This window comes from Ruditapes philippinarum, unplaced genomic scaffold, assembly GCF_026571515.1.
Source record: "Ruditapes philippinarum isolate M1 unplaced genomic scaffold, ASM2657151v2 ctg431_1_1_1_1, whole genome shotgun sequence".
Taxonomy (NCBI): domain Eukaryota; kingdom Metazoa; phylum Mollusca; class Bivalvia; order Venerida; family Veneridae; genus Ruditapes; species Ruditapes philippinarum.
Window position 1 is genome coordinate 68,054 of NW_026854292.1, and position 12,628 is coordinate 80,681.

General features: G+C 35.0%; 1 protein-coding gene across 1 annotated transcript in view; it reads left to right on the top strand.

Moving 5' to 3' along the window:
- The window catches only part of LOC132739715 (RNA-binding protein 1-like), a 48,745-nt gene that overhangs the window by 2,042 nt on the left and 34,075 nt on the right, over positions 1-12,628 (top strand). Inside the window, exon 2 of the mRNA XM_060727499.1 lies at positions 3,473-3,711. Within this exon, the coding sequence (XP_060583482.1) occupies positions 3,503-3,711 (209 nt within the window). The 5' untranslated portion in view covers positions 3,473-3,502. The remainder of the gene's footprint in view (positions 1-3,472; positions 3,712-12,628) is intronic.

Sequence of the window (12,628 nt, forward strand, 5' to 3'; positions counted from 1 at the left end):
TCATTATTTTTAATTGATAAGAGAGATGTCCATACAAAAGGCCGATACAGTAAAAAACGAGTAGATATTTCAGAAAATTATGGTTTTATCACAGTTACTAGAGTATATACTCGTGTAGAAGCTCATATGAGTTGTCATATGATATAAATTTTGCAAAACGAGTTAAAGAATATTTTAAAGCGAACTTATTACAAGTTTAAGTTGTTTTAGTTACGTAATAACAAATGTCAGTCTCTTTTTTTTCACACAGTCATCGAATTAAGCACTGGCCCGGTGGCCCATGGCCAGTGAAAATTAGTTCGGGCCAGTGAAAATTTTAAGAAAATTTAGTTAAATATATAGTAGAATAAATTCAAAACTGGGATTCGGGCTAGTAAATTCAAAATCTTAAATTCATTGACTGTCACAAAACAAATCGCTTTCAAATAAGTGAAATGAAATATAGTGTAAAGTTCAATAAAGTTATATAGGGAGCACAATATTATTTTATTCAACGAGTTCAATCAAATTTAATAATGATCCCACAGAAATATATCTTACATGTATGTACCTAAATAACATTAAAAACATTTTTTTCATTGACGCACTTGTAGCTTTAACATTTAGCGCATTTTTTCGCTTTATTTGCAACTTGGTTACGTGATAAAAATACGTTATGCAGGGCTTTTTTTCACAGTTTGGGGAAGCAGCCCAGCCCTTCATTTTGGGGAAAAATTACATGGTATATTTGCAAAAGGGGAAGAAAAAACTTAATGTAAATTCAATTTTTGGGGAAAACTGCATGATTTTAAAGAAATTTTCTTTGGGGAAGCAGCCCTATACCGGCCCCTGTTATAGAAGGTAAAAAGGCCCTGGTTATGGTAATAATGTTAATGTACGTTGGGGAAAAAGCGACGTCATGTGATTTCATCATGATACGTTATTTTGTATGTTTATAATAGTGTTGACCATGTTCAAAGTATTTTACTTCAGGTCTATAAAATGTGTTAAAACGTGAAGAGATATACAAAATGCATATGCTTAAAGGGACTCCACTGAGGTTTAAAAGCCTAAAAACATAGCATTTGAATTTCTTACATACATGAGCTGGGGCACTTTAAACAGAAATATATGCAAAGATAGTTAAGAAATATACTTTGAAATAAATTGAAAATTGTATTTTTATGCCTTTCTTAGCCCGTTTTGAGTGAAAAGCATTTAAACGTCTTTTATTTTGTGTCATTTTTTTACAATTTGAATAATTATTCCGAACAAAACGAAGTGCATGAATGATCTGTCTGAAATTTGCACAAAGATTAGTGGTCTGAAGTTTAAATATTTTGACTGATGTTTTTTCTCATTTTGTAGGATGATAACTTGCATGGTCCTCTTCCTTTGAATTGAGTTAGGGGTCAGTTGGGTCAAGGATACCAGTGCTAAAAATAGATTTCTCCACTTTTGCTCATTTAGCCTTTATAACAGGCCCGTCACGATTTTGTGATTGGTGCAGCCTATTTGGTTGGTTTTAGCCAGAATATAGGGGGAGGTATAGGGGCATGCTCCCCCGGAAATATTTTTTTCTAGGATGCTCTCAGGGGCGTTTTCCCCTATATTTGGCACAGTTTATAGTCTGCCGCTTGTAGACTACATGTTATTCTAATATGTCAACGATTTTTTACAAAGATTTGTGCATTGTAAGTTTAAAGGGTGAAATTTAATGTTCTGATGATTTCTAGATCAAGTTCGAATATGGGTCGTCTCTGGTCAAAAACTTGGCCACAGGAGCTAAAAATAGAAAAATCTTTTTAACACTAGTGGCTACTGTTTTGATCCAAATATCCTGGAAATTGCTCTGAAACTTTATTTTGATGATTTCTACATCAAGTTAGAATATGGTTCACCTTGGGTTAAAAACTAGGTCACACAGCCCAAATATGGAAAAACCTTGTAAATACTTAAGTTTTGAATCAATTGTCATCAAACTTGATCAGGATGCTTGTCTCTTTAATTGCCTAGAGGAGTTCGAACATGGGTCATCTCTGATGAAAAACTAGGTTACAGGAGCTAAAAATAGAACAATCTTGTGAACTCTCTAGTGGCTACTGTTGTTATCCAAATATCCCTGAAATTGGTCTGCAGGTTTGTTTTGATGATTTCTAGGTTAAGTTTGAATATGGGTCACCTGGGGTCAAAAACTAGGTCACACTGCCCAAATATTGAAAAACCTTGTAATCACTCTAGAGGTCACATTTTTAGCTCGACTATTTGATAAGAATAAGTAGAGCTATTGTAGCCACCCGAGCGTCGGCGTAACCACTTATGTTAAAGTTTTTGTAATACCTCAAATATTTTCAAAGTCCATTGACATATGGCTTTGAAACTTTGCACACTTGTTCACCATCATGACCCCAACCTGTAGACAGGAGGAGGTAACTCTATCAAGCATTTTGACAGAATTATGCCCCTTTTTAGCTCGACTATTCGATAAGAATAAGTAGAGCTATTGCAGTCACCCGAGCGTCGGCGTCGGCGTAACCACTTATGTTAAAGTTTTTGTAATAGTTCAAATATTTTCAAAGTCCATTGACATATGGCTTTGAAACTTTGCACACTTGTTCACCATCATGACCCCAACCTGTAGACAGGAGGTGGTAACTCTATCAAGCATTTTGACAGAATTATGCCCCTTTTTCGACTTAGAATTTACGTTAAAGTTTTTGTAATAGTTCAAATATTTTCAAAGTCCATTGACATATGGCTTTGAAACTTTGCACACTTGTTCACCATCATGACCCCAACCTGTAGACAGGAGGAGGTAACTGTATCAGGCATTTTTTTTAATATCAAGCACTAAGAATAGTCGAGCGTTGCTGTCCTACCGACAGCTCTTGTTCAACTTAGAATTTACGGTAAAGTTTTTGTAATACCTCAAATATTTTCAAAGTCCATTGACATATGGCTTTGAAACTTTGCACACTTGTTCACCATCATAACCCCAACCTGTAAACAGGAGGAGGTAACTCTATCAAGCATTTTGACAGAATTATGCCCCTTTTTTGACTTAGAATTTACGTTAAAGTTTTTGTAATACCTCAAATATTTTCAAAGTTCATAAGGCTTTGAAACATGTTGAAATTTTATACTCTTCTTTGACAGCATAATAGGACTCTCTCCAATGCCTATAACTGTAATATGGATTTAAAGAAAAATTTTGCCTTTTTCTTTCCTGAGAAAATTTTACCTTTTAATCAAGGCTTTTTTTACTATCAAGCACTAAGATTGTCGAGTGTTGCTGTCCTACCGACAGCTCTTGTTGACTCAATTGTCATCAAACTTGGTCAGGATGCTTGTCTAAGACATAACTCAGATGTGGTTGATGGGTCAGGTGAGCGATCTAGGGCCATCTTGGCCCTCCTGTTTGAAATTTTGTTACTGACAAGAATCTGAGCTAGGGGCATTTATGTTTTACAAACATGCTCTTATTTTATTTCAGACCAAAAAAAATTGATATTATTCTATCAATATGTCTGCACCAAGAGACTGGAGTTTAGACTGTAAAGTGTATGTTGGAGAAATTGGTTATGGTGCTGCCAAACAGGAACTTGAGGACATCTTCTCAGAATATGGGCCATTAAAAAATGTTTGGGTTGCAAGAAATCCTCCTGGGTTTGCTTTTGTTGAGTTTGAAGATCATCGTGATGCAAGAGATGCATGTGATGCACTGGATGGAACGTAAGATGTTTAGCCATTGTTCATTGTCAAATATTAAGCTCAACTAAAATTTAGTATATGGAGAACTATCCTATTCACCCTTGCATCCACATCCACATTTCTGATTACAGTTTTTAACCAGGTTTTCAACGAAAACCGGGTTATTGTAAAGTCCGCGGGCGGGCGGGTGTCAACTTTTGGGTTCCGCTCAATAACTTTAGTTTGCTTTGGCCTATTGACACCAAACTTGTTGTGTAGGTAGCTTATATCAAGAGGCGGCTTGGGATTGCTACCCAGGTGTCTGTGATCAAGGTCAAGGTCACTGTTACTAAAAATAGAAATTCAGTTTCCACACAATAACTTGAGTTTGCTTTGTCCTTTTGACACCTAACTTGGTGTATGGATAGCTTATATCAAGAGGCAGCTTGGGATTGCTACCCAGGTGTCTGTGATCAAGGTCAAGGTCACTGTTACTAAAAATAGAAATTCAGTTTCCACACAATAACTTGAGTTTGCTTTGTCCTTTTGACACCTAACTTGGTGTATGGATAGCTTATATCAAGAGGCAGCTTGGGATTGCTACCCAGGTGTCTGTGATCAAGGTCAAGGTCACTGTTACTAAAAATAGAAATTCAGTTTCCACACAATAACTTGAGTTTGCTTTGTCCTATTGACACCTAACTTGGTGTATGGATAGCTTATATCAAGAGGCAGCTTGGGATTGCTGCCCAGGTGTCTGTTATCAAGGTCAAGGTCACTGTTACTAAAAACAAAAATTCAGTTTCTGCTCAATAACTTGAGTTTGCTTTGTCCTATTGACACCTTACTTGGTGTATGGATAGCTTATATCAAGAGGCAGCTTGGGATTGCTACCCAGGTGTCTGTTATCAAGGTCAAGGTCACTGTTACTAAAAATAGAAATTCAGTTTCTGCTCAATAACTTGAGTTTGCTTTGGCCTATTGGCACCTAACTTTGTGTATGGATAGCTTATATCAAGAGGCAGCTTGGGATTGCTACCCAGGTGTCTGTTATCAAGGTCAAGGTCACTGTTACTAAAAATAGAAATTCAGTTTGTGCTCAATAACTTGAGTTTGCTTTGGCCTATTGACACCAAACTTGATAAATGGGTAGCTTATATCAAGAGGCAGCTTGGGATTGCTACCCAGGTGTCTGTGATCAAGGTTAATGTATTTAGTTTTCATGTTATTACTTGAGTTTGCTTTGACCTTTTGACACCAAACTTGCTGAGTGGCAGCTTTGGATTGCCACTTAGATATCTGGGAGCAAGTTCAAGGTCATTTGCTTACAATAGAATTTTCAGCTTCTACTCAATAACTTCAGTGACTTTGACCTATTGATTGCTGTCACATCAAAACTTGGTCGTTGAAAACCTGGTTTTCGTCGCATTGCACCGCTTCTTGTTTATCTTGACATTCCTGTTGCCATCCGCAAACTTTTACCTTCAAGTCTACTTACTTATTAATTTACTAGAACTTTCATTTTTACTTTTTAAATACAAATGCACATGTCAGATCTAAGTCAGACCTCAAATAATAAAAGGTAAGTTGCTAATGATTACATGTCTACGTCATGTTGTCACTTAGCAAATAAAAGAATGTCATTCTAGAAAAGTAATTTGGTAAATCTACCAGTTTTAACCGATAAATAATCAGTCATCGTACTAGATTCTTTTATCTTTTTCAAATAAAAATATCACTCTTAATGTGTCTTTTTCCTTTAAATGCCTGTCAAGGAGGAAAAAAAATCAACACAGTTTCTGCTTTTTATCCTTGGTTTATTAAGTTCACTTCTGAAATACATATGAGTGTAATCTGATCCAGGAAATTTCTGGTTTATTTTCAGATTATGTTTTTTTATTTACATGATCACCAGAATGTACCAGTTATATTTGTCTAGGAACTTAGTCCAAAATAGTTTTAACCAGTTCGTTTTCTGACTGATTTTTGTGATTTTTGATTACTTATTTATTGTTTTGTTTTAGATCTCTTTTTTTTTTCTTTTGTCCCCTTTTGTACGATGCCATATTGCTTTCAGAGCATCTATTGATACAGCTGGGACCTAGGTATATATATATTGACAGTTCCAACAAAAAATCAATTTGGGGGGGGGTTCTCTGCATCTGTAAAAGACCTCGACCTGAGACATTAATATCACAAATCGCGGGCTTTATGCTTTATTGATCATTTACTAGAAATTATACTAGGTCTTGGAGACCGGTTACCTTGGAAGACCCGGAGACTTCGATAGTTGAAGCATCTTTGATTTGGGAAAATTCGATAGCGATTCGATATCAATAAATTTCTTCAGAACTAAGAGCGGACAAAAGGTTAAATTTGCCGTGACGAAAATGACAATACGCGTGGGTCTTTAAGACAATTGAGTCTATTGTTCTAAATGGGTTTTTGATACGCATTCTAAAAAAATCATTTGCGTATTTTACAAAATTAATTGCATAAAATACGCACTTATCTCTGTTCTCTGGTCAAGGTTCCCATTTAGAGCTAATTGAAAAAAATGCTTGTTTGGTGCAAAATTTTCTAAATGCTTAGAAGGCTTTGATATAATTTGGCAAAAAATTTTACAGCTATTGAAAGGCAGTGTTGCATGCAAAGTTCAGAAAAAAAATTTGAAAATGAGTATTTGAAAACCATTTAGATTCAATAATTTAGTGAGGAAATTATAACACAAATGGTCATTATCATTATTATTAATATATGCAAGGTCAAGATCACTAAAAGATTATGAAATATACAGACGTTATCTGGAGCATATCTCCTACATGCATGACAGAATTCTAATGAAACTTCATAGAAATGTTTTTCCACTAGTCTATAAGAAGCAGTGTCACATGCATGAACCAGGTTAAAGGTTATGCTCACACGTAAAGGTCATGTAACTTGGCACTATTGTGAGTACAGGAACCATTTAGTCATCATTTATTGATGGATTGTAACACAAATGATAACTATCATGACTACAAGTGTGACACATGTAATTTGGGTTAATATTTGCAAGGTCAAAGTCACTGGAGATGATAAAATATCCAGTATAATTATTGTCCAGATATTGCCCAGAGCATATCTCCTATATGCATACTGATATCTATAAATGCCCACATCTCTGTCAAAAGCTTTTGAGACAATGTTGCCTTTGTTCACAGATAAAAACGCAACATAAAAAGTGAAAAATAACTTCTAGGAATACAGTATTTTAAGCATAAGTTTAAACCGATGTACTGGTAATCATATACAGGTAAAACTGTCTTAAGCATTCAGCCAAGGGATGCAGTCATTTTGGCTGCTTACGACAGGTTGCTGCTGAATAGAGCATCAAGCTTTTATCCAAATATAATATTTATTTCTTTATAAAATAAATCTAATTTAATTATAAACAAAGCAATTGTCATCATCATCAGTTTTTGTGTCACCTTGAAAAGGCGACATAGGGGTTACTTTTGTTGGCGTCTGTGTCGGCATCATCTAAAGCTTGTCTTCACTATAAGTCGGATTTACTTCAAACTTGGTTTGCATGCTTCTTTCAATAACCCGAAGTGCAGTGCACAAGGACCGTTACTCTGCACTTCTTAATTTTTGAGTTAATGCCCTTTGCAAATTTTCATACTTTAATTTTGTCCGGCCCATTTCTCTTCAACTATAAAAGCTATGGACTTGAAACTTCATAGGATGATACATCTCATTAAGAAGAAGTGCAGTGCCCAAGAACCGGTACTCTGCATTTCTTATTTTTATGCCACCGCAGCATCTGCGATGCGGTGGCATATAGCGATTCACCTGTGTGTGTGTTTGTTTGTGTGTGTGTGTGTTATATAGATTAGGCCATTTTTTTTTTATATTTTGGTTTACTGATTTTTTCCAAAAAAAGGTAGGGGCGGCGGCGGGAAAAAAAAAAAAAAAAAAAGTTTTCATAACTATAAATGTGGTGCATACATATACATAGTACTTACTAGAGCAATGAAATTAAATACATCGCCGATTGTCTATTCCAAAGATTGTTTATACACAAATAAAAAACTTTTGCTCATATTGCCATTGTTTAAAAACACACATGAAATCTACACACAATGACTTATGACAAGTGGCAAGGGAGCTCTTCAAAAGAATCTGTCATTCTTTGATGTTTACACACTGCTGTGTAATCTGAATCATCAAAGGTGCCGAAAATCAGCTGACTTGCACTCATTTCTTTATAGATCAGATGTTAAAAAAAAAAGATTACACAAAGTCATGTTCAATTTTGCCCATTGTGAAAATATTTTTATCGGATAATTAGCGGGGTCAATTTTTGACATAAAAATCTATTAAAAGTAAGTGCGGGCATTTTTTTTATTTTGTTTGTTTGAAACCTGTATTCAATCTGCTTTTAAAAGACTAATTTTTTTGTTAAATCTGAAAATACTGAACTTGTCAATTGCAGTAGATTTCTCTCGCTCTGTCCTTGAATGTAATTGCTTACGTAATTGGCGTGTTTTTTTTTGTGTTTTTTTGGTTGTTTGGTTGTTTACATTTTTACGCATTTCGACCTTCAATGCATTGATGAAATATGATCAAAGCCTAATTATAATTCTGTGAGAATGGCTTGACCCCATTTAACAGACATTCTTTCATAATACACCAATAAACACTTGCCCAACTAGCAGACGACAGGCTATTCTCGAGTAAAGATAACCGTTGCGTGTATAAATCGTAGGTAAAATAGTCTAGCATGTGGTAGGTTTAACAGTTAATTAAAATACTTACCGCAACATTTCTTTGACAAGTCGTATTATTAGCAGCGTATTTCAAGACAACACAGAATTTTTTTGGGGGCAGATTTTTTTTTTTTTTTTCATTTTCCCAAAATACTGAGTCGGCGGGTCTGTAAACCGAAATATCAAAAAATAATGGCCTTATATAGTGAACTTAAAAAATCTTCTTGTGAAAAACCACTTGTCCAATTTCAACCAAACTTGGCAGGATTGATCCTTGGGTGAAGGGCTTCCAAAGTTGTTCAAAGAATTTCATTTCATGCAGAAATCTGGTTGCCATGGCAACCAATAGGAATTATAAGAATAAATTTAAAAAATCTTCTTGTAAAGACCCAAAAGGCCTAGAGCTTAGATATTTTGCATAAGGCATTGTCTGGTAGACCTCTACCAAGATTGTTCAAATTATAACCCTGGGGTCAAAATCGGCCCCGCCCCGGGGGTCATTGATTTTCACTATATGTACATATAGTAAAAACTTAAAATAACTTCTTGTAAAGACCCAAAAGGCCTAGAGCTTAGATATTTTGTATAAGGCATTGTCTGGTAGACCTCTACCAAGATTATTCAAATTATAACCCTGGGGTCAAAATGGGCCCCGCCCCGGGGGGTCATTGATTTTCACTATATGTACATATAGTAAAAACTTAAAATAACTTCTTGTAAAGACCCAAAAGGCCTAGAGCTTAGATATTTTGTATAAGGCATTCTCTGGTAGACCTCTACCAAGATTATTCAAATTAATAACCCTGGGGTCAAAATCGGCCCCGCCCCGGGGGTCATTGATTTTCACTATATGTACATATAGTAAAAACTTAAAATAACTTCTTGTAAAGACCCAAAAGGCCTAGAGCTTAGATATTTTGCATAAGGCATTGTCTGATAGACCCTTACCAAGATTGTTCAAATTATAGCCCTGGGGTCAAAATCGGCCCCGCCCCGGGGGTCATTGATTTTCACTATATGTACATACCGGTATAGTAAAAACTTAAAATACCTTCTTGTAAAGACCCAAAAGGCCTAGAGCTTAGATATTTTGCATAAGGCATTGTCTGGTAGACCTCTACTCAGATTGTTCAAATTATAGCCCTGGGGTCAAAATCGTCCCTGCCCCGGGGTCATTGGTTTTCCTTATATGTATATAGTAAAAAACTTTATAGTAAAAAAATTTCTTCTAGCAAATGCTAGAGGTTAGATATTTTGCATGAAACATTGTGAAGTGAACTTCTAGCAAGATTGTTCAAATTATAGCCCTGGGTCAAAATTGCCCCTGCCCGGGGTCATTGATTTTCAATATATACATATAGTAAAAAAGTAAAAAAATCTTATTGTCTTAAGGTACAAGGCTTAGAGCTTGAATATTTGTTAAATGATATCATCTATAGGTACTCTACCAAAGTTGTTCAAATTTTGCGTCTTGTGTCAAAATTAGCCCCGCCCCATGGGCCATAGGTTTTCCTTATGTGTATATAGTAAAAACTTAAAAAATCATCTTCTCTAAATTTACAAAGGCTAGAGTTAAGATATTTGGCATGAAACATTATGTAGTGAACCTCTAGCAAGATTGTACACATTATAGCCCAGGGGTCAAAATTGGCCCCACCCCCAGGAGTCATTGATTTTCACTATGTACATATAGTAAAAAAAAAAAAGAAATATTTTTGTCTGAAGGTACAAGGCATAGAGCTTTGATGTTTGCTCTATAATATATTCTATGGGTTCTCTACTAAAGTTGTTTTAATTATGCCCCTAGTGTTAAAATTGCCCTGCCCAGGGGCAGTGATTCTCATTATGTTCACATAGTAAAAACAGAAAATAAAAACAAATCTTTTCTGAATAGGAGAAAAGCTACAGCTTAGATATTTGACTTGAAATGTTGTTTGGTGGACCTGTATCAAGATTGTTTTGAATTAAACCCTTGGGTCCAAAATTTTGCCTTGCCCAAGGGGACAGTGACCTACTTTCTTGTCCTTTGATGTACAGCAATGAAATTTTGACCATGTGCACAGTTTTAGTTGTAAAATTGAACTTTGATATCAGGTGAACTAGATTTTGATGATGTGACCTTCTTTCTTGTCCTTTAATGTACAGCTATGAAATTTGAACCATGTGTACAGATTAAGATGTTAAGTGAACTTTGATTTCAGCTGACCTAGATTTTGACAAAGTGTCTTACTATGTTGTCCTTTGATGTAGTCATGAAATTTAGGCTGTGTGAAATATGACCTTCACCACCAAATTCACTAGACTCAAGTGCATTGATATATTCCTACTCTGATCTTTTATTGAGTTTAAACAACAGATTTAACCACTAATCTGATAATAAGAATTAGATAGGTCAGGGATCTATGCATTATGACAATCTTCAAAATTGTATAGAAACAAAGAAAATCTGTTCCGACACTACTATTTAGTGTTGTATTAATGCGGTGGCATAGCATTTTTCTCAAATGCAATCTTGTTTGAGTTATTGCCCTTTGTTAATTTTCATACTAATTTTTGTCCAGGTCATTTCTCCTCAAGTATGAAAGCTATGGATATGAAACTTCATAGGATGATAGATCTCATTAAGAAAAAGTGCAGTGTACAAGAACCGGTACTCTGCATTTCTTATTTTTGAGTTATTACCCTTTATTAATTTTCATACTTTATTTTTGTCCAGGCCATTTCTCATAAATTATTTTTTTTTCATTTCAAAAATAGGCAGTGATTTTTCTCGCTTAATTGGGAAGAGGCCTTAGCCTCTTGATTTTGGGAAAAATTATCGCTAAAACTGCTAATTTGGGAAGAAAAAAGCAGGTTTAAGTTCAGATTTTTGGGAAAACTGCATGATTTTAAAGAAAATTTCAATTGGGAAGAGGCCCTTTTTTGGAGTCTGTTATATAAGTATGAAAATCACTGATAGGTAAATAAAAAAATTAAAAAACTTGCGTAATTCAAAAGAACGGATTGCAAGTACATGCAGACGTTCCAATCATTTGTAATTACAATGACATAGATGAGCAATTATGCAAATTTCTTGAAGTTTTGTACATGTAGTTTGTGTTAATATCTGGCAGAGACAAGTAGTTGACACATGTCATCTTTGAAAAAATAAACAGCAGTTTGTTTTAGATTCGAGAAGCATTATATGTGACCCTTGACTGCAGACAGCCATTGACCATTAAACAGATGTATAAAATAGAGTGATTTTTGACTCAGGGGTTTACAAAATGGCTGTTTAGGTCAAGTGACCGCCCAAAAGAGGTGACCGTTGGTACAATTTTGACTGTATAATATATATTTAATCACTTATAATTTTTAGTGCCACAAATTACTACATATATTAAAACCAAAGCAGTTTCCCTCTATGTGTGATACAATCCTTCCGAATCACAGGTTGAGATATTGTCTTGTACCATCATGTGGTACTAGAAAAAATGTGGATGAAAGAAGTCCATGGTATAATAAAACATGGTATATCCTGTTGGCAGAAAAACAAACTGTTGTTTTCAGAGCAAAAATGTAAAAATATGAACATTTTAAAGTGTCATTTTGATTTCTTTTAAATATATAGTATTTTTAGGTCACCTGAGTCTGAGCAAAACCTGGTCATTAGGTGAGCAATTGTGATCCCCCACCATCTGCCGTGGTGCGTTGTCAACAATAACTTTAAGCAACATCTCCTCTGAAACCAATGACTGAACAGTAACCAAACTTTAAAGGAATGATCCTAAAATTTGGTGGTCCCCTTTAAAAGTTGTTCAATGGTTCCGGTCTGTTTCATAAGTAGGTCACAGGGCCAGAAAAGGAGTTTCAAAAATGTAAATTCAAAAATCTTCATGTCTGAAAGTTTAATGCCCAGACATGTGATACAGTCAAACTTGTATTAAATGACCACGCAAGGGAAACACCCTAAACAGTCGCTTAATGAAACGGTCTCTTAAGACAAAGCATGATAAAAAGTCAAAATTTATACATGACATCTTTTTTTTGCGGTGGGAATGTTTTTCAACTTCATTTATATAAATGTTTAATAATTAGAACGCTCCGATAATCTAAATGGATGCTAATGTAAAAAATAACTTTCTGATATTCATTGAGAAAGTTTTGATCCATTATGTACATATTTGACATTTTCCAGAATTTTTAAACTTCTCCGTTGTATTTCCTTG